The 27,391-nt window shown below is 47.8% G+C and overlaps 1 protein-coding gene and 1 long non-coding RNA gene across 2 annotated transcripts in view; both read left to right on the top strand.

The window, feature by feature from the left end:
- The first annotated feature begins 116 nt into the window (after nt 1-116).
- Nucleotides 117-27,391, top strand: part of ACO2 (aconitase 2) — a 40,300-nt gene continuing 13,025 nt past the window's right edge. Inside the window, exons 1-4 of the mRNA XM_011369045.2 lie at nt 117-225; nt 18,161-18,297; nt 22,092-22,350; nt 25,469-25,561. Of these exons, the coding sequence (XP_011367347.1) occupies nt 190-225; nt 18,161-18,297; nt 22,092-22,350; nt 25,469-25,561 (525 nt within the window). The 5' untranslated portion in view covers nt 117-189. The remainder of the gene's footprint in view (nt 226-18,160; nt 18,298-22,091; nt 22,351-25,468; nt 25,562-27,391) is intronic.
- Nucleotides 232-11,456, top strand: LOC111745027. The gene is made up of 2 exons (XR_002782468.1): nt 232-5,406; nt 11,216-11,456. It is a non-coding gene; the product is annotated as an uncharacterized LOC111745027 (long non-coding RNA).

Below are 27,391 nucleotides of genomic sequence, written 5' to 3'. Positions count from 1 at the left end.
TGCAGCTTTTTTCCGTGTAGGTTCCTAACGCGGTAGCTCCGCCCACTGCACTCTCAGTGCTCTGGCGCCTCTGCGGAGGCCCCGCCTTCCCCGTGACGTCTCTCTTTAGGCCGCGCCCCTGCCCGAAGGCTTTAAATAGACCGTGCGTCACGTCACTTTCGCGCGACCTCATCTTTGTCAGTGCACAAAATGGCGCCTTACAGCCTTTTGGTGACCCGGTTGCAGGTGAGCGAGCTCAGGGCCTTCTGGGTTCACGGGGGCGGGTTACCTCCAATTGTGCCTGCGGCTGTGGGCGCGGCGAGGCGAGGCGGGCCCAACCTTCGGTGACTTTTTGTATACATTTCCCGACCGTGGGCCCTGCGCCCGTGCCCGATCCTCCGGCGCCCGAGGTCAAGGGGACCCTGGCGCAGTCAGCTCTCCCAGCCCTGTCCCCGCCCCGTGGGAAGCGTGGATCCAAGCAGCGGCGGCCGGTTGGAGAGTGGATGCACCTTTTCTCCTTTTTGGCGACCTCACTCCCCTTCTCCGTAGGGTTTCTTTACGTTCCTCAAGGTTAGGACAAGGTGACTGGGCGTATGGTCGGTGGTGAGCCCGCTGGGCCCAGCGCCTGAAGTCCTCACTTCTCATCTCTCAGCAGCAGAGACTTGCTATCCAGGTGTGTCTACTGTTGCTAGGCCTGGAGTCTGGAGAAGAAAGTATCCTCCTGTTCCATCTTTCAGGGATGCTGCGGAACAGATAGCCAAGAATGGGGGCGGGGGTTATCCAGCTCCGGATATAGTAAATAGTAATAATAGTAGAGACTCACCTTTGCGTAAGATTGAAGGATTTTTAATTCCTTACCTTATTTTGAGTCATATAACCATCTGATGAGATGATTAATCTTATTTGACAGGTAATGAAAGTAAGTGAAAGTTAACTGCTGTCACCGAAATGACCTGAACATCTGCCCAACTTACAGCCCCTCTTTTCTCCTTGCCCTCATGTCAGCCTGCCCTCACAGAACTTTCTGAGCCAGAGTGTGATCCTTGAGCTAACATTCGTATTCGTGAGAGTACCAGAATGGAGCATTTTGAGCTCACTATTAGTTGCTTTTCAATTACTAGATGGGAGAGTAAAGAGACATGACAGTTTGACCTTGACTCTCCTGTTATGAACCATCTAGAAAATTGTGACTGTCAGATGGACTTTTTTTATTCCCAACTTGACAATCCTAGGAAGGTTTTATACTGAAAGGTTTAGTGTCAAGCATGTATTTTGTTAATAAAAATAAAGCAAGAATTGGTAGATATTCTTGACAACCTTTTACATTTAACTTTGTGAATCTACTTTGATTCAAGTGGCACAACTTTGATTAAAGAATTTTAAAGGTGTTATATGCTGTACTCAGGAAGCATTGTGTTACTAGAAGTTTTTTTCCTCTCTTAAATTTAAACCTTATGGTTAAAGTGAAATCATCATTTATCTTAAAACACTTCTGATCTCTCAATTCTGGGCAAAGACGAGGAATTTGCCCTAATTTTTTCTATAGATCTTTTGAGTCTCTAGGTTGACAATGTAGAAATACTGTAGTTGTTTCTTCCTAATCCTGCTATCCCATGATGTAGTGAAGTCAGGCAAGATTATTAATAAGATGATTATTTGGTAGCGATTACAGGTTTATTGAACTTGGAAAAGCAGACAGATATCACAGTGTTTTTGAACTGAAAAAGGGTCTTCGAAAGCATGAGTGTTAGTCGGGAATAGAAAGAGAGCTGGGCTATAGTTCATATTCTCCCTTGACCCTGTGACCTTGAGCGAGTTACTTCTGTATCCTGGTTTCCTCATCTGTCAATTGGGGAGCACATTCATTGACATGTTTATTGAGTACTCGGTGATTTCCATCCATTCAGATTGTTATGATGACTGTTCTAAAGTCATGAGAAAGTAGAATATATTTGTTTATGATCTGGTAGTCCGACTTCCTCTTTGACAGATAATCCAAGACCGTGAGAGCCCCGGTGACTTCCAGTAGCAGTCAGGACTAATATTCAGGTCTATGTTTGTTCATTTAGCTAAGGTGAATGAACACCATTATACCACACTGCCTCCCAGTAGCCAGGCTGTCTACGTTAAATAACGGCCAGCTAACACAGTCCTCTGAAAACCTTATAAATTTACCTCTTTTGTGTTTAGCTCCATTTAAGAGGTGATGATACTATCTTAGCTGTCATGTCTGCATAACCCTGTCCATGCATAAAATTTTCCTACCTCATTCACCGCATATTTGCTGAGCACCCACTGTTTACTGTAGATACAATGACAAGCAAAAGCAGACAATTCTTGTTCTCATGGAGCTTCCACTATATTCCAATGTATTCTACTGTAGAGAACCTTGGAGATCTTCAGTCAAAATATTTTTCTTCTGCCTTTGGCTAGACCAAAGGTGAAGGTACATTAATAGAGTGATGGCAATTACTACTATCACTAAGAGTAGCTAACATTTATCTTACTGTGTGCCAGTGATTTCATGTGACCCTGCGAGATAAGGCAGACCAGTTAGCTCTGTCCTGTAGATGAAGAAAGAGAATTAGAGCAGAAATGTAGTGTAATGGTTAAGAGTGTGGGTCTTGCATCACACTACCTTATTTGAATGCTGACTCTCATACTCACTGGTTTTGACTTTGGGCAGGTTACTTCACCTCTCTGTGTTCATTTCTTCACCTGTAAGATACGGATAATAGTAGATCTGACTTATCTAATGATAGTATTGTAACTGCAAAGTACTTAGAATCCTGTCTGCATCTGGTAAGTGTGATATTATTGTTAAGTAAAACAAAATTAACTTGCTGAGGGCCTTATCACTAGCAGATTTGATTTGAATCTGCACCGTTCTGTTCCAAAGCCTGAGGTTCCAGCCCTTGCACTAACTATACTGCTTCCCTTTGGAATCAAGATCAGCCTGTTGGCCAGGGTACCATTAATGCTCCATAACCTGAGAACAGTGCTCTTAAAGTTGAAAACGTCCTATCATTTGACAGGACTTGCTACTAGATAGTAAAATTAAAAACAGAATGAAGGAAATTTAGGTGAAAATTTTGAAAAGCCACGTTTAATTTACTCTCTGGTTTTTATCATTTTTGTGCAAATGACTATGAATAATTAAAGAAAGAGGTTGGGCACTTGCAAATACATTTAGGTTTTGGTTTTACCTTGAGTATTGGGTACCTTGAGTTTTCATCATGTGACTTTGGGGAAGCCATGTAACCTCTTGTAGGTAAATCTGAGATGGCATTTAACTCAAAGAAGTCTGACATTTGGCAGAAGTTAAAAGTGCCTCTATAAAGTACCATGTAAAAAAAAATCTTTCTTTGAATTGTGAAACAGCTCATTCTGGTTACATGTTCACTGTGGTACCCTCTCAGGTGTCCTATAGTCAACTGTCGATTTGATTTGAGTGAATGAATGAATGATTGAATGGATGAGTAAGTAAAACTTCCAATCTCAGTTTGAGCAGATGGAGTAGAATCACCGTCTTGAGGACTAGGGGAGCACACCATTGTCTTTTGGACCAACCGTTCCCAAAATGTTTATTGAAATTTTACTATATGCCTAGCACTGTTCTGGACGCTGGGAGTGCAACACTGAACAAGAATAGCGGAACCTATATTGTAGTTCTGGGGAGCCAGAAAATAAGCAAGTAGACGAATAAGAAAATTCTAGTTTCTGAGTGCTACAAGGAAGATAAACTGGGATAGTGTGGTAGAGTTAGGGTGGGCATGTGATGTGTCATGGATTTTACTGGGGTGATTGGGGAAGGCCTCTCAGAAGGGGCGACATTTGAGCTGAGGGTTAGTGATGAGAAGGCAGTCCTTCAGCATTTTAGGAGAGGAGACTTCAAGTAGAAGGAGCAGCACGTGCAAAGCCCCTGAGATAAGTATGAGCTTAGTGTGTCGAGGATGAGAAATAAGGCCAGTGTGGCTGAGGTGTTGAGAGGAGAGGATGGTGTGATCAAGAGGTCACACCAAGTTACCAGGGTCATAGAGGCTCTGGTAAGGACGTTGGGTTGTACTCCAAGTGTAATGAAGGTTTTAAGCTGTGGAGCGACAGGATCTGATTTATGGTTGAGAGGCGTCTTCAAGCTGCTGCATGGATGATGGCCCACAGAGGGACCGAGGAGGTGGCAAGGAGACCAGTGGGGCTGTTGGAGTTGACCAGGGAGTGGTGAAGGTGTCTGGGACTAGGGTTCTGGTAGTGGAGCTATTTTGGAGGCAGATGGGTTGGATGTAGAGTGTAAGGCATGGGAAATAATTGAGGACGACACTTAGGTTTGGGGCATGAGCAGTTGAGAGATAGGTGACCTTGAATTCAGTAGTTCTCTGTTTTCATAGTACTCGTAAATCTTAGGTAGAGCTGAAAGTGATTCATAAGTTCTTGATCCTTTTATCAGCTCTCAACAGGTACTTGTATTTCACTGATAAGGAAGCAGGATAGAGTCAATTGTCTTGTCCCAGGCTCTCTCAGTTGAGCATGAGCATCCTGTCTGCCGTGAACCCTGTTCTATCTTGGGCTTTATTCTGGTACCTGGTGCCTCGGGAGGGCCATGTGGGAAGTATTTAAAATGAATGTTGATGCTTGAGCGGTCATCTTCATTGGCTCCAGCTTTCTTTGACACCCTGGTTCGGAAGGCTCTGGACCTGTCAGCGTAAAGGAGGGTAAGGACTGCAAGGAGGCTGCTCACAGTATTTTCAAAGCAGCACGTAGCCTATCAGGAATCTTGGGGAGACTTACTCTGCCACAGTCTTACCCTGTGGCTTCAACAAGGTCTCAACCCTCTGTGGCCCTCCGGTTACACATCTGCAGAATGGAACATTAATAGCTATCCTCCCATTAAGAAAGGTCCTGAAGGCCTAATCATATTTGAAAAATTCTTTAAACTCTAATGCACTATAAAAATTTGTGAATGATTTCTGGTGTTATTTTAGGAATACGCCCTTAATCAGCCTATAGAAGCCTTTCTTTATTTGGGGGTCCTAAAAAGCATGGAGAATGGTTTTGGGGGTTTCATTCTGCAAAGCTTGAGCCAGAGGGAAGGGCACCGGCTTTGGAGCAAGGTCAAGAATTCCACCTTTGCCCTGTGGCCCTCGGCGAAATAGTTAACATTCCGGAGCCTCAGTTTCCCATTCTGTAAAATGGGCACGCTGTTTTCTGCCCCAGGGGGTGGTTGTGAGTATTAAATGGGACTCTGTGTACAAAGTACTTGAGGCAAATCTGGCGCAAGGTCTCAGCCCTTGGGGAATGTTTGTCTCTGTCTCTAGCCCTGTATGTGGCCCACGGCCTCCATCGCCCCAGCGCTTACCCTCAGCTCATAGGTTTGGAAAAACTGGCTTTAAGGAAACCGCTTCGTCCTTGCATAATCTCCATGGATACTGGGTATGTAGTAGTCGTTCAGGAAAACCTTTTGGGTACTGCTCTAAGAGAGCCTGGAGGAGAGGGAACAGTGAATCCACGGACTTCCTGTTTTTTATTCTCTAAGTTGAAGGGCAACATTGAGAAAATGAGCTCTAGAATTACATTTACAGTAGTTTCATCCTTAGATATTAAAATCCTTGGGGAATTTAGGCCCAGTAGGAGTGTTTCTGCTTTCATGTGCGGAGATGGAAACGGTAGCCAGTCCGTGGCCAGTCCTGGGAAGTACCTACCTAATGGGTCTCGACCCCCATTCCTCTAGTCCTCGACCCCCAGTTCAGTGCCGGGCTCCTTCACCTTCTGCTGGACGTTGTGTTGTTACTGTTATTTTTGTTGTTGTTTACTGAGAGGGCCACAGAGCTGGTTGAAGACAAGGGCTCTGCCTGTGAAAGAGCTTGTATGCTGGTGAGGAAGAAGTCACTTCATAACTGTAATACAGTGATTGGGCTGCAGCAAGCGGAGGGGTGCACATGCTGGGTGGGGCCGACTCCAGACTGGACCGTCCTGGAACCGGGGTGTCGTGGTGGCGCATTTACTCAGATGGCTGCGCCAGTCACTGAACTAGGTCTTGTTTTACAAATACTGCCTCGTTTGTCCTTCACAAGCACCCGAAGAGGTATGTATCATTATCTTGTTTTCACGATGATGAAACTGAGACCCGGAGAGGTTAAATACTTGTCTGAGGCAACAGCTAGCGTGCAGCGCAGCCAAGTTTTGAATGCAGATTTGTTGACTGCAGAATGCAGGCTTTCTACCACTCGACCAGCCTGTCTCCCCAGAGCCCTCCCCGGGGGTAGAGAGTAGAAACTAGGTCTCTGTAGAGCAGGCTAGATAGAGGGGACACGGTTGTACTGGCTCCACGCCTTTTTGGATGCATGTCTGTTTGGGGCCATGAATGCCTCCTGCTCCAAATACCAGCAAAGCTTAAGAGGGAGAGGCCAAGCTGTGGGTCAGCCTCACAGGGTGCCTCTGGAGCGCCGGGAGGATGCCCTTCCGAAGTTGGTGCAAAGCTGCTGCCCCAGGAGCTAGAGCGGGGCTATGGATTTGCATGCAGTTCACAGTGTGCCTGGAGTTTCTGCTGCTGATGCCAGCAGCAAGGGGGAATTAGATGAGTGAATCCATCAACTGATTCCTTAAAGGGGACCTCCTACTGCCTTGGAGCCGGTTAGAGGCTGTGAGTTGGAGAGACTGGCTTCCTGCCCCCCTTCCCAAGCCTCTGAAAAGAACTACATCACTTTTGTGCCTGCCAGTTGCATAGCAACCGAGCTAGCTGACTGCCTTCTGGCAGGAGGGAATTGTTTAGCTTTGGATTCTTAGGAGAGGTGCCAGGCATCTCCTACCAGGGGTGGGAGAAAATGGGTAGAAGCAGCGGAGGTGTGGGAAGATGCTTCTTATTAGGTGGGTGTTGACTGGCATGCATTCCTGTGTTGTCCACCCAGGCAGAGTCAGTCCACCAGGGGCTTTCCCACTAGGAAGGGCTAGGCTGCTAGTTGCTAAGAGCTGTGAGCCTGAAGGCTGAGGGTCATGGTCAGAGGAACCAGGGGTCTTAACCCACTCGAGCCCTGGAAGTCATCCCGCTGGTGCAATGGGCTGCCTTATAAGGTCATGCATTCCCCACCACTGGACAGGGCCTGCATAGCTAACACAAATAACTCTGTGTTAGGTATTCAAAGGCAGAATAAGTGAATAAATGAGACCTTTTCAGTATCATTTCAGTTCTGAGATGTGCTGTCCTGGTGCTGGTGACCTGCACTGGGGCTCCTGGTCTTCGGTGGCTAGGAAGGGAGGAGAAGGCATGATGGGTAATGCAGCCCATAGTTCTCTAGGACGTAGGCAGGCGTGTGGGAGTGGCTGCATCTCATTCTCCCAGGAGAACTGCGTAACGGCAGCCTACATTTATTGAATGCCTGCCAGGAACCCAGCTATTGAGCTCGGTACTTTTCATATATTTTTTCCTTAAAGAATACAGTATATTCATAAAAGTTCTCTTTCCTTCTCTCTATCCAGTCCCCAGAAACAACTACTGGTAGGAATTTTGTATTTATCATTCCAGATTTTTTTCTCTGCATTTCCAACCAATACATTCTTTCTAATTTTAAAAATCTCTACTCTTTTACTCCCATTTTACAGAAGAGAAAACTGAGGCTCAGAGAGGTGAAGAACCTTGTCTCAGGTCCCACAACTAGGGGAGCTGAGATTCTAAGCGAGATTCATTCACCTCTAGAGTAGATGCCCTTTCTGTGACTTGGCACTGGTGTTGGAGTGTTTCTGCAATGGCACGCGACAGGTCAGAATGGGGCCGGTGACTTCTCTGTCTGTTGATGAAGCAGCTGTCTCAAGAGACCGGGCCTCCTTCAAGAGCCCAGCTTAGTTAGACAGCTCACTCGCACTGCATGCTGGTGCCCACTGACACATGGTTCCCTAAGGCAGCGCTGGGGTACACTGTGCTTCACCGATTGGCCAGAAAGTCAAACTGGCCCAGCCACGCTGGCCTCCTCCCTAAGAAGGTGTCAGCTCCTTTGGTTTGGACTGTTCTCTGGATACAGTTGGTCCCAGGGGAGGACATCTGCCCTTGGGAACAGAGCAGCATGTCTGACCTTGGCCAAGTGGGTAGGCCACAGTTCTGAGTGGGTGTGCATGTGACATGCCGCGGGGTGGACCGCTTTCCCATATGCTCTGGCTCCGAACAGGCACCAGTGGCTCAGCACGGCCTCTGCCAGAGGCGCTCACAACGTGAATTTGAAAGCATGATGAAGAGACTAGCATTCAGGTCATGGCTCTGCCTTCATCCATTCCATTGCCAAGTATTTCTTGATCAACTGCTGTGTGTCAGACATTGTCCTGGGCTCTGAGTATACAACGGTGACCAGAATAGACAAGTTTTCTGCCCTCATGGAGCTTACATTTTAGTGGAATTTACTTTCTCATCTAAGTCTCCATTATCCCATCTAAACGAGGAACATAATGACCTGTAAAAATCCCACTTGGCACAGTTATTGAAAGGGTGACATAAGGTAACCTTTGTGATCTTCCTGGCACAGTTTCGTTTGTTTCTTTTTTTTTTTCTTCATTCATTTCATTGCCGGCCCAGCTCCCCAGCGGGGTTCACTTTGGGTAAGCTCCTTCCTTCAGAGTTCATCCTGTGTCAGTAAATGCAGGATCAGCAAAGCCTTCCTGACGCCTTGGAAGCCCTGGGATTTGTATCCCATCCAGCAAGGGAGCGGACACTACCAGACCAAGGAGCCAGACTCTGCCAGAGGCACTCTGGTTCAGCACTTGGGACTGAGAGCCCCTAAGGAGGACTGAGCTCACCTGACTGCCGGGCCCGAGCAGAAGTTGAGAGACGCTGTCTATAGTAGTGGCCTCCAACCTTTTTTGGCACCAGGCAGGGGTCAGTGCTTCTATGAGGTTCTAATGCCTGATGATCTGAGGCGGAGCTGAGGCGGTGATGCTGGTTGGTGCTGGGCAGTGGCTGCAAGTACAGATGAAGCTTCGCTGTCTCACCTGCTGCTCACCTCCTGCTGTGCAACTCAGTTCCTAATAGGCCACGGACTGGTACCAGGGATTGGGGTCCCCTGGTCTATAGCATAGAGAGAAGGGCCTGGGCTCAGCAGGTTCCCAGCTGTGTGACCTTGGGCAGGCCACTTCTTATCTCTGGGCCTCTGCATCTTCAGAGCAGTTACGGAGGCTGAGCTCTGCGTGGCAAGGTTTACCACAGTCGCTGGCATGGAGCAGTGTGACAACAAACTGCTGTTTACTCCAAAACAGATCTGAGGGCATCTGACTACTGGCCACCCTGATGGGAAACTCCCACCTAAGTGTAAAATTAGGGAGTTTTATAGCAGAGGAAGTGCTATAGGGATGTTTAGAATGGAGAAGACACGATTATGGTTTTCAGCAGTGTGGGAGAGTAGCTGAGTTCCTTTGATCTCGTTCCAAAGGATGGGGCTAGGAAGCGAGGCCTCGGGTGTGTTGGGCACTGGGCCGGGTACTTTCATGTCGTGACTCTTCTTTAATTCTCACTGCAGCCTGCAAAGGCATTAACCCCGTTTACAGATGAGAAAAGAGATGTTTAGAGAGGTTAAATAAAACTATACGTGGTCACCCAGCTTGGGGACAGAGCTGGGATTTGAGCCCAGGTTTCCAATGCTAGCATCTGTCTTCTGAGATAACGGACGCATGTTTTAGTTCAGTATAAGAAGCATTTGTTTTTGTGAAATATTAGAACTGTCCAGTACTGGAATAGGCTTTCTGGAAGAAAATGAGCTTCTTGGTGTAATCTTGTTGAATCAGGAGTTTATGGAGTTTGCTAAAGAGAGGTTTTCTGCCTTGAGGCTACCCTCATCCCCTTTGTTCCTGAGAAAGTGCAAGTCTCTCTTCTAGATCAGGGCCTGCGATTTACCCAGGATTTCACAAGGCCTGAGACTTGGGCTCCAAGTGTGGGAAAAAGTTTTACCATTTCCTAGTCGTTGTGACATCTGGGTTGGAGGAGCTTACAGGTGAACTCAGGAATGTCTCTGGGCCCTCGGGCCAAGTTGAACTAAGCCTTGAGTTTACTTTTGGATTTAGGAAATAAAAACAAAACCCAAATAAGTTATTTTTTAAAAACATGCCAAGTCATCATTCTTATTTAAATAATACTGATCGGGACTTCTCATACTCCAGTCACAGTGGTCAGTCAGCATGATAAGACTCAATAATATCCACTTTTACTTTAAAATTAATTTCTTACCCTTTTTCTTGTTTATAAAGGTATCTATTGTAGGAAACTTGGAAAATACAAAGATACAAAGAATATCATAAAAATACCTATAATTATGTGTAATATCCCACCGCCACCCAGAGGTAACTACTAGTAATATTTTGGTGTTTTTAAAATTTTACAGTCCCAGTTAAAACATATACAATAATATATGTTCTCGTAATCATACAAGTAGCAATGAAAACGTCCTTGCAAATATTTGAACACTACTGACAAAGCTAGAATCTTCCTTTTCTACCAGCCCTCACCTGAACTGCCTACCCCAGGAGTAACAGGTCAGCCGGGGCATGTCCCCTTAGTTGTACATCTGCATACATATCTGCACATACAGAAATATCAACTGTTAAGTCACTATGTTGTACATTTTTTCTGTAACTTAACAATGAATCTTGGGGATTTTTTTTAAAGTGTTGTACAGTATTTCACAGAATGGATGAGATGTAACTTTTAAGAGAATAAATGGACATTTTGTTTTTTTCTAATTTTAAAAATACTTCACTTAATGGTACAGTGAGCATTCTTACAGCTGCCTTCTTGTGCACATGTGTGGTACAGATGAATATAGAGACATGGAATTACTAGGTCATTATGTACGTTGCCAGTTCCTGCTGAGAAGACTTTATTAGTATTCTCTAACACGCAAATTTGAACTTGCTGTTTTCCCCAAACCTTGTTAACACTTTATGTTGTAAATCTTTAAATTTTTTGCCCACTGACTTTCGTATAATAGGGAATAAACATTCATGTTCTTTAAAAAAAAAAAAAACTAAAAATCTGAAGTAGACCACAGATTGTCGGAAATAGCGTGGGTGGTGCTTAGAAAGAAATTTATATTTAAAATTTTTTTTATTCTAAAATTAATGTATGCTCAGTGTTCGAGGCTCAAAATTACATAAACATAAAAAGTTAAATGTTCTCCATAATTTCACCCTCCAATGATAGCCATTGTTAACAGTTCGGCAAATCCTCCATTTTGATTTTATATGATTTCTTTAATTCATTCATGTACAGCTCAGTTCTTGGAGTTGCCAGGAGACGCTTGGAGAGTTCAGTGTTGGGCTCTAGAGCCAGACCGTCTTTGAACGCCGACATGATTATTCTCTATCTGCAAGACCTTGGACCAGTCACTACCCTTCTGCAGCCCTCAGTTTCCTCATCCGTTAAGTGAGGCTCGTATACAGTAGGGCTGTTCATCAAAGCGCTTATAACTTGGCACTCAGTAGAAAGTATTAAATATTATTACTACTACTAATTATTATTATCATTGCCTTTGCTTGGAAATCTCAGCCATGACACCTGCTCAGTATGGGTATAGTGGGTACCATGATGCCAGGGACTGGGGAGGGGTAGATTCAGCATGCAACCAGTGTTTGATACCCCTCTTGGGGCCACTGAGTATTAAATGCTGCCAGGTACTTGGCATCAGCCCACAGAATCTCGTGTAGGGGTGGTGATGGGTAAGTATCATCCCGGGATGGGTTTCAGGGAGTCGTGAAATTGTATTTTATGTATTTTCTAAATTTTCTCCACGAAATATGTCCTGCTTTTTAAAATGGGAGGAAAATCCCAGCAGACACTATGTTTTAAAAAAAACTTGCTTGTAGCATTTGACATAATAATTATTGTTCTTTGGACCCAGTCATATCATTTCCTATGTTTACTACAGGTATTATTCCCTTTTTCCAAATGAGAAAGCTAGATTCAAAGGTAAAACATGCTTCAGATCACACAACTAGTGAATGGTAGAGCCGGGCTTTGGAGCTAGATCTAAGTTCTTTGCACTGTGCCACATTGCTTCTCTTAAACCACAGGCTATAATTCAAATTTTGGGATGGTGAACCACACCCTCCCTAGCCCTGCCCCGTTTCTAGGCTGACCGTCCACCATTTCCTGCTTTGTCTTTTACCTCCCACCATTTTGAGTGATTCATAGCTCCTGCCCACTTCACTTGCTGATTCTGTTTCTTTTTCATACTTCTTGTCCTCTCTGAGTGTCTCGCAAACTCCTAGACATCCTCCACAGCCCGCTGCTGAAGCCTCGCTGGGGCGCCCAAGCAGAGTTCGTTGTTCTCTCTGCTGCACTCCTGCCCTCGGGTGTGCTTCCTTCTCTCATAGGTCACCTGGGTTACAATTACCCGCTGATCCTGGCCAGGCTAAGGTGTATTAGTGTAGGGACCCTCTTACTCTTCTTGGTATCTGTGTCCTGTTGTTTGGCACAGAGTAGGGGCTCAAGTGTCAAAATACAAATGTTATGTGATAAGTCACCATCAATCTGTTCTACTTCTGGACCTCCTCAATGTAGTATCTACAGAGCAGCCACAGTGATTTTTTTTTTTTTTTTTTTTGTAAAACATGCAACTCTGATCTGGTCACGATGCTGCTTAACTTCAGTGGCTTCCCACTGCGTTGGGGTCAAGTTAAACCTTTAACGTGTCCTCCTGTAAAGCTCACACACACAGGACAAGGTCAGAGCCTGACTGATTGAACCGCTAAAAGTACAACAAGCCACTTTCCTATTTAGACAGTTCATTATTTACATACAGAGTGAGAAAAATAGGCCAAAGGTGCCAGTCCCCTGGGTCCTAGTCCCACACACCAAACAGGACGACGCCAAAACAAAAGGAGTGGATAATCGCATTGCAAGTTGCGAGTACCTTGTTGCAGTTGAGTGGCCTTATATTCTGCAGCTCTCGTCTGAAAGATCCGGGGCAGAAATCTCCTCATCTCGTCAGATCCTGGGAGATGAGGAAAAATTCTCATGTCGGGAGATAAGGAGGAAAGTGGGAGATGGCCTCCTCGCTCCTTAGAGGCCTCCCATCCTCTGGTGTTCCACCAAGACTCATAAGGTTCAAGGTTGCTAGGGCGCTTTTCTCCTCCACCTACAAGGTCCCTCATGATACCTGGCTGCGTTTTACCTCTTAGCCTTATTTTCGGCCGTTTCCATGCTAACTCCGTTTCCCTTGTCCCTCAGCCTCTGGCAGTCACCATTCTGCTTTCTGTTTCTATGAACTTGTTTACTCCAGGTACCTCATATACTCTGATCATACAGTATTTATCCTTCTGTGTCTGGCTTATTTCCTTAGCTTAACGTCATCAAGGTTCATCCATGTTGTAGCTTGTGACAGCATTTCTTAGGCTTTTAAAATTCCTTTTTAAGACTAACTAATATTCCATTGATTGTATGTACCACATCTTGTTTACGCATTGCCCCGTCAGTGGACACTTGAGTTGCTTGCACTTTTTGGCTGTTGTGAGTAATGCTGCTATCAGTGTGGGTGTACAACGCTCTCTCCTTACCGATCTTGAAACACAACGTGTGCTTCTCACTTCAGAGGCCCTTTACGCTTTCTGTCTGGAGTATCTTTCCTTCAGCCAGCTGCAGGTCGGCTCGCACCTTTCGTCAAGTCGTCATTCAGTGTCACACTCTCATCGAGCCTTTCCCCATTGTCCAGTTTTAAATTGCAGCTCCCCGCTCTCCGGGCTCTCTTTCCAGTTGCTCCTGCTTCGTTTTCTTTAAGGATTTTAATCTGACTGAAGTTGTATTCGTTTCGCTGTCTCTACTTGTCTGTCTCCCCATCAGTTACCCCCTTTAACCTCCCAGAATGTCAATCCCAAGAGAGTAGGGAGTATTGGATCATTTCATTCATTGCCGTATCCCCAGTGCCTAGAACAGTCCCTTGTCCCGTAGTTAATAACTATTTGGTGGATGGACAGGTGAATGAATAAATGAATGAGTGAGGCGTGGTGGTCGGAGGAGAGATTGACAGTGAAGATGGATGCTTCTCACCAAGGTCAACCCTTGCTCATCACTTGTCATATTTCTGGTTGCTACCGAGATTATAAGAGTAAAATTGAAATTCTAACTTTTGCTTCCTCCTGTATCTTACTTCTCCAATGACTGCTACTGCCCCCCAAAGACAACTTTGCCCTGGGAAAGTTGCGTAATAGAGGGCGCCAAAATGTACACACAGAATTGGGGGTGTCAACATGGAGTTGCAGGTTTTTAAATTTTTCCAAGTAGGAACACCAAAACAACAACAAAAACAAACAAAACAAGCCACATCAGCATCTACTGTCACCATCGTTTCTTAAAAGAAAGGGTCTTTGTAGCAGTATTTACAGTAGCCGAGTCGTGGAACAACCCTAAGTGTTCATTGATGAACGACTGGATAAAGAAGATGCAGTACACACACACAATGGAATACTGCTCAGCCCTAAAAAGATGAAATATTGCCATTTGCAACAACATGGATGGATCTCGAGAATAGTATGCTAAGTGAAATCAGTCAGTTGGAAAAGGACAAAACTGTGATTTCATGTGGAATGTGAAACAAAAAGTAACCAAACAAAAACTCATGGATACAGGCAACAGAATAGTGGTTATCAGAGAAGAAGGGGGTGGAAGGAAAGCAGATTAGTAAAGGGAGTCAAATAAATGCTAATGGAAGATTGGGTGGTGAGCCTGCAATAGGGCATACAGCTATCGAATTATCATGTGCACCTGAAATCTAGATAATGTTATTAACCATGTTACCTTGATGAGTATAATTTTTTAAAGGGCCTTTTTAACCCTTTAAAAAGGTATAGGAAGGAAAGATTCAGAACAAAGGACATGTTTTAAATTAATAAATTTGACTTTTTAAAAAACTCACTACGTTGTCCTTAATTTTCTCATTTTCCCAGTGCATAGTTGTGTGCAGACAGGCACCAAGTGGGTGGGCTGAGGCTCGGTGCGTCTAGTGCATAGAATGCCACAGAGAGCCCGATGACACTCTGCAGACCCCGTTGTAATTATGAGCAGGTCATTTGCTGGTGCCGTTTGGCTATGACATTGGTATGTAATTTTTTGATCGGGGTATAATTGACATGCATTATATTAGTTTTAGGTGTACAACATAATCTGATATTTGAATATATTGCAAAATGATCACAGTAAGTCCAATTAACATCCAACATCATACATAGTTACATAACTAATTTTTTTAATTGCAAGTTTTTTAAGGCTGTATTTTTAAAACTATGCTGCAGAGAATGTCCTTGCCAGTCTCAACACTCATTTATATATTTTTATAAGGTAGCTTCCTGGAAGAGAGAAAGCTGGTCAAAAGGTACAGCACCGCCTCATCTCAGGGGGTACGTTTCAAGACCTCCAGTGGATGCAGACAGCACTGAACCCTTTATATATTATGTTTTTTCCTGTACATACGTATCTGTGATAAAGTTTATTTATAAGTTAGACAAGTAAGAGATTAACAATAAATGGTAATAAAATTAACAATAACTGGTAATAGAAGTTATATGTAAAACAAGGGCGGCTTGAACACAAGCGCTGCAAACCAGGGCAGTCGATGTGATAACTGAGCTGGCTGAGTGGCTTAGGGGCAGGGAGCGCGTCCAGCATGGAGATGCTGCACGAAGGGATGGTTCGCGACCGGGAGGGGTGGAGCGGGACGACATGAGATTTCATCTTGCTACTCGGAATGGGATGCAGTTTTAACTGATAGGTTGTTTATTTCTGGACTTTTCCATTTAACGTTTCTGGACCTCGGTCGACCGCCAATAATCGAAACTGTGGAAAGTGAAATTGCAGATAAGGAAGGACTACTGTACAGACATTTTACATTTTAATAAGTCGTGCCTAATTGTCTTTCAAAAATGTTGAACCTGTTTACACTCTAACCAAAAGCATCTGAGACTGGTAAATTACTGATTCGTTAACAGTTTGCTGTCTTAAGGTTAACCGAACCTGCTCTGTATTTAATGTCACTCAATAAGAAAGAGCTGGTTGGTAAAGGAGACGCAACATTCATTGGTTGAATTGACTGATATTTATGTAACACCTCCTGTGTGTCAGACCTGGTGTTTGGGCGTGGGTAATTAGTTATGAATAAACAGACATAGTTCCTCCCCTAGTGGAGCTTGCAAACTAGTGGAGACAGCTCTCACAAATGAATGTCAGGAATCAGTGGGAATATATAATAGGCTTTGAGCTGGGTTGGAAGAATCAGTGGGGGTTATCTAGACAAACGGTGGACTGGGAAGGGGGCGGGCAGTTAATTTACCAAAAGAAAGCGATAGATCTGTATGTGGACATTGAAGAGATATGTAAGATTTGTTGATAAATGATAAAAATCAGTTGCAGAACAGCTTGCCTAGTTTCTCATTTGTGTGAAAGACAGAGGGTATGCTTGTAAATGCACAGCGTAATGGTAGATTCATTGCCAAGGACTTTATTTAATCTCACCTGTCCTCACAATAACTCTTGTGTAGACATCAGTGTTTAATGAGGGTAAATTGTCCAAGATGCTTCAGACAGAAAATGGTGTGCCAGACTGAAGCCCAGATTTCCCACTGCAGAAGGGGCAGGTCATAGCTGCAGCTGCCATGTACTACATTCTTCCTGGGCACAGGCTGTTGAAAGTCCTTTGCTGTGTCATTGGTGGGTTCTGCACCCCTCCCACGTGAGGCAGATAGTGAGGATCCCTTGGTGGGTTTTGAGCTGGAGGTCAAGCGGATCTGAAGTCTGCATTGGGATCTTGGTCCTGTTGTGGCGAGTAGGTGGGTGGCGGTTGGGGGTCCTGTCCTAATGGAGTCTGCTCTCACCACCGGGTGACCTGAATAGGGAGTGGCAGCTGTGCACTTGTATTGGTTCAGGTGCTGAGGTTGGCAGGGTTTGGATTCAAATGTCCAGGTGACCCAAAGAAGGGAGCCAGGGGAAGTGGCTTGAGCTTCGCCTTGTCCTTGCCCACGGGTATGACCCCCTAAACAGGGAATATACCTAGAGGAGAAGCAATTGTTCCTTTCCTTCTATCATTTCTTTGGGTTTCTTTATTCTTCCCTGGTCATAATGTACCCTGTGAAGTTTGTCATCCATAGTTTAAAATTAACACCCCCTCATAACAATCCCTTATCTATTGCTGCATAACAGATTGTTGCCCCCAAACTTAGAGGCTTAAAACAACAATAAACATTTCTCGCTCAGTTTCTATAGGCTGGGAATTGGGGTGTGCCTTGGCTGGGTATGTCTGGCTCATGGTCGCTCAAGAAGTTGCAGTTCAGGTGTCAGCCAGGACTGCGGTTATCTGAAGGTGTGGGCTGGGGCTGGGGCGGGGGCAGTCGCTTGCAAGATGGCGTGCTCACACGCCTGGCAAGGTGGCGCTGCTTATTGGCAAGAGGCATTGATTCCTCCCCAGCTGGGCCCCTCCCAGGACTGCCTCAGTGTCGTAACAGGGTCACTGCCTTTCCACGCAGCAAAGAGAGAGCCAGGTAGAAGCTATCTTTTTTATGACCTAGCCTCAGAGGTCACATAGCCTCACCTGTGCCTCTCTCTATCTATTAGAAGTGAATCAGTAAGTATGTTCCGGGTTCAAGGGCCGGGGAATAAGGCACTGCCTGTCTAAGGGATAAGAAACATCCAAAGGTAATGCATGGGGCTTTTCTCATTAATTTTCCATCTGTTCGACAATTACTTATTGAATAATATGTGCTAGGTGATCTTGCTACAGAGATAAATAAGACAGAGCTTGATCCCAGCCCTTAAGGAACTTACAGCACAGGTAGACCAGCAGCTAGGATTTGGGTAGGGCTTTACAGCTTAATGACAACTTTCACATGTGTTCTCATTTAACCTCTCCAGTGGCCCCGTGATCACCAGAGCTGGTTATGTTCCCATTTCCCATCGCCTCTGGCTCTCAATTGATGGGGCATTTTCTTTAGTTCATAGAACTTGACTTTGATAGCAGCAATTCTGACTACAAGTCCCTTGCCCTTTCTCCCAGCACAGGCTGTATTCCCGTGGCTTCTGTATCATCCCATGCCTCAGATGGGGAAACTGAGGCTGCAGTTACTGACTAACTCCGCACTGTAATTCTCACTTTTTCACCACACTGAGCTGTCCATCAGGGGTGGAGCACCCCAAGTCCTCCATTGACAGTTGCTGTTGTCTTTCTTCTTGCAGAAAGCCCTGGGTGTGCGGCAGTACCATGTGGCCTCAGTCCTGTGCCAACGGGCCAAGGTGGCCATGAGCCACTTTGAGCCCAATGATTACATCCGCTATGACGTGCTAGAGAAGAACATTAACATTGTTCGCAAACGGTAAGGCTGCCAGCGGAGCGGAGGAGACAGCTAAAGGTGCCACTGCTGCCACCTGTCCCCTTCAGGCAGCGTGGTTGACGATGGTGGCAGGACCAAGGCACGTAGGATACAAAGGTCATTGCTGACAAAGGTATTCCAGGTGGGTGGTGGACCTGCTGCCCTCTCTGCCAAGGAAAAATCTGTTATCAAGAAGCCTGGTGATATGGGTCGTAGGGAAGGTCTCTGAGACTGGTGCTGTGGCTTGACCCTTTTAGGCACCCTTTCCAGGACAGACTGCTGACTCTGGGCCAGCCTTCTGGGATCCACCAGGCCCCTGGTGGAGGAGTAGCGTATTTTCCTCCGCGGTGCGCAGTCTGGAGGCGAGCTCAGGCTTGACACCCAGAGGAAAGTTCAAGTAGGATCTCGAGTGTATCTTTTCTGGGTGCCTCCTTCTGGAAAAATGACAGCCGCCTTTGCACTGCTGTCCCGTGTGCCAGGTCCTGGGCTAAGATGCTGGCACCAAAGGATGCTGCTTCTGGAATGTGAACAACTGCCCACCTGGTGACAGCGACCGGGAATAAGTGAGAACAGATATGCGTATATACGTTTTACAGCCAAGGAACAGGCCTAGGTGGAGAAGTAGCTTGCCAATGTGGTCCACAGATCTGCAGTGTCGGCATCCCCTGGGAGCTCGCTAACTATGCCGAACCCCAGCCCCACCCCCCCCCAGAATCTGTAGTTCACAGCACCCTCCGACGCCTTGAGTCTCATCAAAATGTGAGGAGCACTGGCCAGTTTCCCACCTGGTTCTAATGTGTGGTCAGGGTTGTAAACCACTGTCCCCCATTGATATTGGGCTTTGTACAAATATTTTTTCCCCAGGAAACAACATTTCATTTATTCTTGGAGCTCTCAGACCACAGCTCAGTAGGAAAATGCTGGATTTTCCTTTAGTCTGCAAAACACTTCTCCCTTGCTGTTCGTCATGCTTGGAGGGCAAGTTAACATAGAAGTTTGCTTTGAGATAATGTGACAAAGTATCGTTCACCCTTAGTCTTCGCTTTAAAAATTAACCAAAAAACACTGCCTTCTAAGACACTGGGATTTTTTTGGCGGGGAAGGGGGATGTTAATTATTATCAGTAAAATTAACCAAAAAAAAAAAAAAAGTCCTTTGCCTTTTTATTCCAACCCTGCATTAATCAGAAAAGTCCAATAACTTCCGGCATTTTCCAGATTAGTACAGATAAGGGATGCTTCATTTTCATTGTTGCTGTAGAGCTGGGGTTCTCACTGGGGGCGGGGGTGTTGGTTTTGTCCCCTGGAGGAATTTTGCAATGTCTGGAGGCATTTTTAGTGGTCATAACTCAAGGTAGGGTGGGGGTTTACTGTTATCTAGTAGGCAGAGGCCAGGAAGATGACGGAACATCCTACCTACCTCTACCATTCCCTTCAACCAAGAGTCGTCTGGCCCAAACTTGTCAGTGGTGCCACGGTGGAGAAACCCTTAGGTAGAAAGAGAAGGCCGAAGTGAGGCTATTCTAAAAGGACACTAGTGGATTAAAATAGATTTAAGAATGTTTTTAGAGGACCCGAGACCTTGCAGGGAGGGTCACTCTTCCTCCACCCTGTGTCCATGGCAGAAGGGGCCCAGTTCTGTTCTTGGGAACTGGCTCTTTGTCATTAGGTGAAGCTGAGGGACAAAGAAACGCAGAGGACCCATTTTGCCACCCTCAGTTAATCCTCAAGGAAAAGTGATGATGAACTCACCCTTAGGCTTTTGTCATCGTCAGGCTTTTTTTATACAACTTCAGGCATTTGCTGTCAAGGTCTTTAGTTTGAAAGCATTTGTGCTATTTTTCGTCTCCCCTGGGGCCCCGGGAGAGGGGCTGTGCTCCTTGCACTGAGTCGCTGCGGGTGCGCCAGCCTTGGAGCTGCTGCCCCGGAACGGGGCAGGCTGTACCTCAGCCAGTGCTATTTTTATTCAGGGTTCTCATGACGGAACTGGGAGAGGTTTTCAGAATTGCCAGTTGCTCTGCCGTTGCCCACAGAGCCAGCACCTTGCGGGACTCTTGCTCTCCAGGGATTAGGTGAACCTGGGAGTGAGGAGCTGGAGCTCGGGCCAGCAGAGGGGAGTTCTTCTGCTTTCTCAGCGGGCACCTTGGTAATAGCAGTAGTGATACGACTAAACACCTAGTACCCCTACGTTGCCAGGTGTGACTGAGAGACAGGACAGGGCAGCGGGAAGAGCACGGACGGTGGAGCCACACTGCTTGGCTCCTCGCGTCCTCCCCTGCTGCTCCCTCGCTTTGTGACCTCCCCGTGCTTCAGTTTCCTCGTCTGTGTTGTGAGGATAAAGTGAACTCTGTATGTTAGTGTTCCGAGCAATGCTGAACTAAAAGTAAGGGCTGCGGTGAAACCAGTCGACTGACGAAGCAGATCAGTGGCGGTTTGGAGGTGGGGGCAGGAGGACGAGCACAGAGAAACCTTTGCCGGTGATGGATGTGTTCATTCTTGATTGTGGTGATGGTTTCACAAGTGTATACTTACGTCAAAACTTATCATATTATATACTTTAAGTATGTGCAGTTTATCACGTGCCGATTACACCTCAGTAAAGCTGTTTTATTATAAGTGCTCTCTGTTATCTCGTTGTAGTCGAAGCCCTGGACTTTAGAATGGGTTGGCGTCCTCCCTGGGAAGGGCATTTGCTTATCTGATCACGTAGTGGGTTTAGTAAGAGGGTCAGGTCTGGACCCAGAGCCTCTGACTCCTCGCCTGATACTTTTTTCTTGGCTTTGTTGGGTGTGAGTGGAACTCTGCCCCTTCCCTGCGGGCCTCTGGGTTGGCCTAAGCTTCGTGAGTGGTCAACGTCCAGCAGTGCTGCTGTGCTCCGTGGGCAGCCAGCTTGAGTGGGCAGAGCAGGGAGCCATCAGGGCCCCGAAGTGGGTGGTTGAGAGTTGACCTGCACTGACCTCAGTCCACATGGGTGGGGCTGGAGGCGGGGCAGTCGAGTCCTGGCAGGGGCTGCACCTCCTGAAGGATCAGACTTGGACTGCCATTTTGGCTCTAATGAGGAAGGGAGGGGTGGGACCTACAGGAAAATGGGATCTGGAAAGGAAGAGGGGGACCAGTGAGAGGCTAGAGGCAGCGATGTGGGGTTCTGTTCTTGAGAGCTGACAGCCACGACTCCCTCCATGGGGTGAGAACAAGTGGGGCTGATGGACAGGGCTTTCGCACAGTAGGGTAAGGAGGCCTCTAACACCTGAGGCAGAGGTCGTGGGTGGAGGGCAGGGCAGGTTGGGTGAGGGGGACACTGGCTCAGATCCTCTGTCTTAGGGCTGACGGCACAAGGGAGATGTTCATGGACAGAGATAAGTAGAGGGTTCAAGGTGAGACTGGCTGCGAACCTGAGGTATCAGCACCGCTCCGCTGTGCCTCCATTCTCTTGCTTATTTTAAGTGACAAGTATACAATGAAGAGTAGATGGTGAGATACACATGTAATAGATGCTAATCAGACAATAGTAATTAATATACTTTAAAGTCAAATATCCTTAAAAAAGAACCCCTGCCACCTCTTGTGGTGTTGTCATTCATTTAGTCATCAAATCATTTTGAAATATCTATTGAATGCCAGGCACTGTGTCACGCACTGCAAGTGCCTCAGTGAGTGTGACTGATTGGTCCCCACTCTCGTGAAGTAAAGGATCCCCTCTCCCCATGCTCTGTCACTGTTGCCACGGGCAGAGGGAGTGGCTGTGGTGGGCAGGGGTCATGCGGACAGTACCAGGCAGCCCCTCCCTTCTCCTCTCAGGTTGAACCGGCCTCTGACCCTCTCGGAGAAGATCGTGTATGGACATCTGGACGACCCGGCCAACCAGGAGATCGAGCGGGGAAAGACGTACCTGCGGCTGCGGCCCGACCGCGTGGCCATGCAGGATGCCACGGCCCAGATGGCCATGCTGCAGTTCATCAGCAGCGGTCTGCCCAAGGTGGCAGTGCCGTCTACTATCCACTGTGACCATCTGATCGAGGCCCAGCTCGGGGGTGAGAAAGACCTGCGTCGGGCCAAGGTGAGCTGGAGGTGGTGTCGGGGGACGGTGAGCGCGACCTGGGATGGCAGGCAAAACCCTCGAACTAGGCGTGGCCTCCAAGTTCTGAATGAGCTCTTTGGTTTAGTTTTTTTTTTTTTTTTAATGTTTTTGCTCTTTTCTCATTCCAAAAATATCATTTGCTCATTGTGAAGACATTAGAAAATACAGAGAAAGCCTAAAAGCAAAATCATCCTTAATCTTACCACACAGCAGGTATTTTTTTCTAGCCCTTTTTCTGTTTATTAGAGAAGCGATGCAGACATCGGATTCTGATACCCACCGCCAGTTGCTCTGGAGAGAGCAGTTTAAGTTCCCGTTTCTGCCAGCATCACGTGCGTGCCGGCTTACGCTCTTGTCTGACCCAGAAGGCGCTGTCAGGGTGGAAGGCTGATGGCTGCCATGTAAATCTGAGGTGGTTGTGGCACCATACAGTCAAGTCCTACGCCGCATGGGGCCGCGGCTAGGGCCAGGCACGGATCCCGGCTCTCTTACTGCCTGGCCCCCTTCGGGGCTTTCTTCTTCTGTGAGTTTTGCTTAACAAGGTAGAAGGGGCTGAATGGCACCCTGAATTCCCCCCACCGTGCCTTAGGAAACCGGACCCCTTCCCCTTGCCAGGCTCTGCTCGTGGTGCCTTTGTGTGTGCCCACTCTTGGCCACAGCCGGTCTCTCCCAGCTCTGGGCCTCTGCCCCCCACCTCCTGCAGTGGAAGCGGGCGCCGCTTGTGGGGGGCCGTTGGCAGGAGCTGAATGCTGGCAGGGCCTCAGCCCGGCGGGGCACAGTGTGGGGCATGCAGTTGAAAGTGCTCCGGCTCCCAGGGCCAGCACAGCATAGAGAGCCTCTCAAACCCATGGGAACCACTCAGGGCAGCGTTCCCATTCCAGCCCTTTCTTCCCACCCTGGCCCGCAGTTTGTGACCTGGTTGTACACTGGCTCTTTTTCCATTCAGCTGAAGCAATCCGCCTGCTGGCCACGTTAGCAGCGGCGGTGATAATCGGGTTACAGGGGCTCCTGGGGTGCCTGGACCTGGGTGTGGCCAGGAACTGGGGCCTCTTCAGCTCTCAGGGTGACTGCCCACAGCAGGGCCACCACCTTCAGGGTCTGGCCTTCTTTGTGGATTCAGAGATGAGACTCGCAGACTCCTGGGGTTTCAGAGCTCATTCCCTCATTTCTTTAACAACGTTAATTATGTGCCAGACACTGTGCCAGGTGCTAGGGATTCAGTGTGAACAAGACAGACAGGGGCCGCCTTCATGGATCTTAGAGTCTAGTAGGGAGGCAGCTAAACAGTCACACAAATAAGTAGGTAATTGCCAGTTTGTGTACATGCGATACAGAGAAAGCGCACAACTCCGTAAGAGTGTAGAAAGGTGTCTAATTTAGACTTTGGTTGGGGGGCAGGAAGGACAGCTTCTTTGAGGGTGTGACATGTAAACTGAGACCTGAGCAGACAGGTCGATGTTAACTGGAAGAAGAACATTCTAGAGAGAACAGTATATACGCAGGCCCAAAGGCAGGAAGCAACTTGATGCATTTGTGGAGTTGAAAGGGACATATGGGGCTGAGGCTGTGTGTGCAGAAGAGGGGCGGGGGTGGTATGAGGTGGGCGGGGCACCATCCTGTAGTCATCGAAGGGTTTAAGCAGGGGAGGGATGTGGTCAGATATACTTGGTTGGGGCCCAGAGAGGCAGAGTGTCCTGTCCAGGGTCATGCAGACAGCTGGAGAGGTGTCTAGGCTGAGTTCAGGTCATGCTGCTGCACCCAGCACTGCTTCTGCGCCCCCTTGCACAGACACACGTGCACACGCACCCAGCCGCACGGCCCCTGCCTCCTGCTCTTGGTACCAGTTTTATAAGTGACTGATTTGTAAATGAAAAAGCAGATATGTTAATAATTGGAAAGAGGCTGCTCTGGGGACCCAGGTTCTTTGTCTGCCATGCTTTCTCCTGGGGTAACCATGGGCCCTCAGAAGGGTGCATGGTGCTTTGGAGTTTAGATGGAAAGGGGCTGCGTAGTCTCGAGGATGTTTTATTGACGGCCAAGGAGCTGGCCTTGAGGCCCTCCTCTGCCTTGGAGCGTGGCTCTCCCATGCCCAGAGGCCGGTGAGTCTCATTTCCTAGTTCCTCCTTTGGGACTCTGCAGTCCACTGTGGTCCCATCCCTTTTGTCACTGGGATCTCACCTGTCCAGTGGCACGCCATGGCTTCCAGATAAAGCCCGGCCTCACATTAGTGTGCGGGGAACCCTGCCCTCCCCACTGAGGAAACTGACTTCGGATCACAGGCAGAGTGGGCACAGCCCGCACTGTTGTTTCGTTTCAGAACATGGTCCATTCGACACTTTCATCTGGGGCTTATGAAACATATTACAAAGTATGGAGCACCTGCGACGTGCCAGATGCTGACCCCGGTGGTCTGAGATGTAGTCTTGCGTCCCTGTTTTAGATGAGAACGTAATTCTTGAGCTCTGGGGTCACACAAGCCTGGTTTCAAGCTCCGACTTCTCTGTTTAACTCTGGGATCTTCAGCAAGTTGTTTCACCTCTGAGCCTCCCTTTTTGCCTCTGTAAAATAGGCTTGATGACAGTGGGATGGGTTGTGAGGATATTTAGCGTGATGCCATTTCTGTAGTGAGCATTCGGTAGATGACAGCCAGGATTATAGATGAGGCATCGAGGCTTAGATGGAGAAGCAGCACCATAGCTCTCTGGTGGCATGCCCCTCACTGCTGGCCTTGGTGGAGGACTCAGAGCCAGAGGGCCCCTTGGAGATGATGTAGCCCAGTTCCTTCTACAGGTAAGGAAACTGAGTCCCAGGGCAGGGAAGGAACTTGTTCTGGACCCACTCCTTGGCCAGGCATCACAGAACGGGGCCTCCGTCTCGGCTCCCTTGTTCCTCTCCCAGGCCGGCCAGCTGAGACTGGGCCGACATCCAAGCCCTTTTGAATTTATTAGTAGCAGGCCTCCGGGAGAGGGCCTGTCTGCACAGTGCCCGCATTTCAGAGTCACAGGGGAGCTGAGGTTGAGGGAGGAGGGCATGAGCAAGGGTCGTCCCAGACGCTAACTGTGTTACTACTGCTCTGGTTATTGATTTGTCTCAATAGGACATAAACCAAGAAGTGTATAATTTCCTGGCAACTGCAGGCGCCAAGTACGGCGTGGGCTTCTGGAGGCCTGGCTCCGGCATCATTCACCAGGTAAGGCAGGACTCGGCCTGCCTTTCGGGGTGGGGGGCTGGCGGGCCGCCCTTCGGGAACCAGAGAGCACCTCTTGGCCTGCAGGACCAGGGGGCTCGAGGCTTAGAGGGGCCAAGGGGGAATGGGATGACATCTCAGTCAGCCCTTAGGCCCCTCCTCCTTCATTTTTAAGTTAATTTTCACTATGTCAAGTTAAACATTCTCACTCTCCACGTAAGAAATTTAAGTAGTCCCTTCTGACCACCTGGTAACCAGCATTTTAAGTTCGACAGTGTTTCTTGCTACACTTTCTTCTAAGCATTATAATATTTTGTTATTTTTTTGTTTTGCCTTTTCCCACAAGTGCTAACTCCTGGTGAGCGCACACTGTTATGCCAGGCGCTAGATTTCGCATTTCCAGATCCTGACTTCCTCAGTGCTCACCACCACCCTGTGAGGGTTTTATTACTCACACCTTACACGTGAGGAAACTGAGGCACAGAGAAGCAATCTACTTGCCCAGGGGCACTCAACCGGCTGATTGTGGAACCAGGATTTGCATCCCGGAGTCTGGCCTTTGCAGCCTCCGTCACATCGGGATGCTTCCCTCTCAGGGCACATAGCACTGGGCTCCTTTGTGGTATCCTGTAGGACGAGGTCATGTGGCTATGTCAGCAAAGAGTTCTTCCAGGTTCTTCCCTAGGATGGCTTTTCTCTTGGTCAGCATTTTTGTCTCCATAAGTGCATGCGTAAGAGAGAGAGAGAGAGAGAGAGAGAGAGAGTGTGTGTGTGTGTGTGTGTGTGTGTGTGCGCGCGCGCGCGCGCGCGTGTGCGTGTGTTTCTGGGGAGAGGGGGAGAGAGGTACTTAGCTTTTCATCAAAGGACTGACCTGCTTCGTGGGGCGTGCACTGGGTTGTGTGTCCACCCGCATTTGTGCAGCCTGCCTCTCCGCACCTTTCCAAGGTGACCCTTCTCCCCACCTCCACCCCAGGCTCACTTCCCAGGCCTCTTTCAGGACGAGCTGAATCAGGCTGTAATCTGACCCGTAGGCTCCCAGCACTGCCCCGCTCTGAAACCAGAGCCCACGGCTCACTGCACTGCCCTTTCAGACCATTGCCCTTGCCAGGAGGCACCTGGGAATGGCAGGTCGCATCAGTGTGCAGGGGCAGAAAGCCTCTCTCAACGGCAGGGCTAGAGAGTCAGGTGGACCCAGCTTGGCCTTTTGTTGTGAAGGACACCCCTATCCAAGTGTCCCTCTTTACACCTCAGTACAAATGCCCAGGCCTTTTGGGCAGCTCCCGAGCCAAAGTTTGGGGCTGTCAGTGATGGCAGCTCACACCTGCCACTGACCACCAGCTGAGTGTACAGCCCGATACTTTTGTTCCTTTGAAAAGAAAATGCCCAGGGACCCTGTGATCCTGTGCAGCTGTACTTGTCTCTCCCTCTCGACGTCGGGCCATCAGGAGCTTTAACCTCCCGCGCTGAAATCAAACATTAACTCCTTTCCCTCCACTTCGAATGTCCTGGCAGATCTGCCTTCTCCACATGGCTGCCTTCTTGTTACCACTGGCGCTCCCCCATGCCTGGCGTTGGGGCCGTCTTGTTTGATCCTCTGGGACCCTTCACAGTATACCCCTAGTATGTGCCGAGTGTGCTTTGCGGGCACAGGGACTGTGGCTTATTTCTTCATCCCTAGCACTGGGCCCAGGGCCAGGTCAGTACAGAATAGCTCCTCAGTGTGTATGTATGTTGTGTGGGTGGATGGCTGAATTTCCAATTTTGTGTTCTAGATGTTAGCTCAGCCTAAAATACACTTCTCCAACCATCACCCCACCCCATTCACCCAGCCGT

This window comes from Pteropus vampyrus, unplaced genomic scaffold, assembly GCF_000151845.1.
Source record: "Pteropus vampyrus isolate Shadow unplaced genomic scaffold, Pvam_2.0 Scaffold145, whole genome shotgun sequence".
Lineage (NCBI taxonomy): Eukaryota > Metazoa > Chordata > Mammalia > Chiroptera > Pteropodidae > Pteropus > Pteropus vampyrus.
Note: the sequence above shows the minus strand (reverse complement) of the source record. Positions and strands in the feature narration are given on the sequence as shown.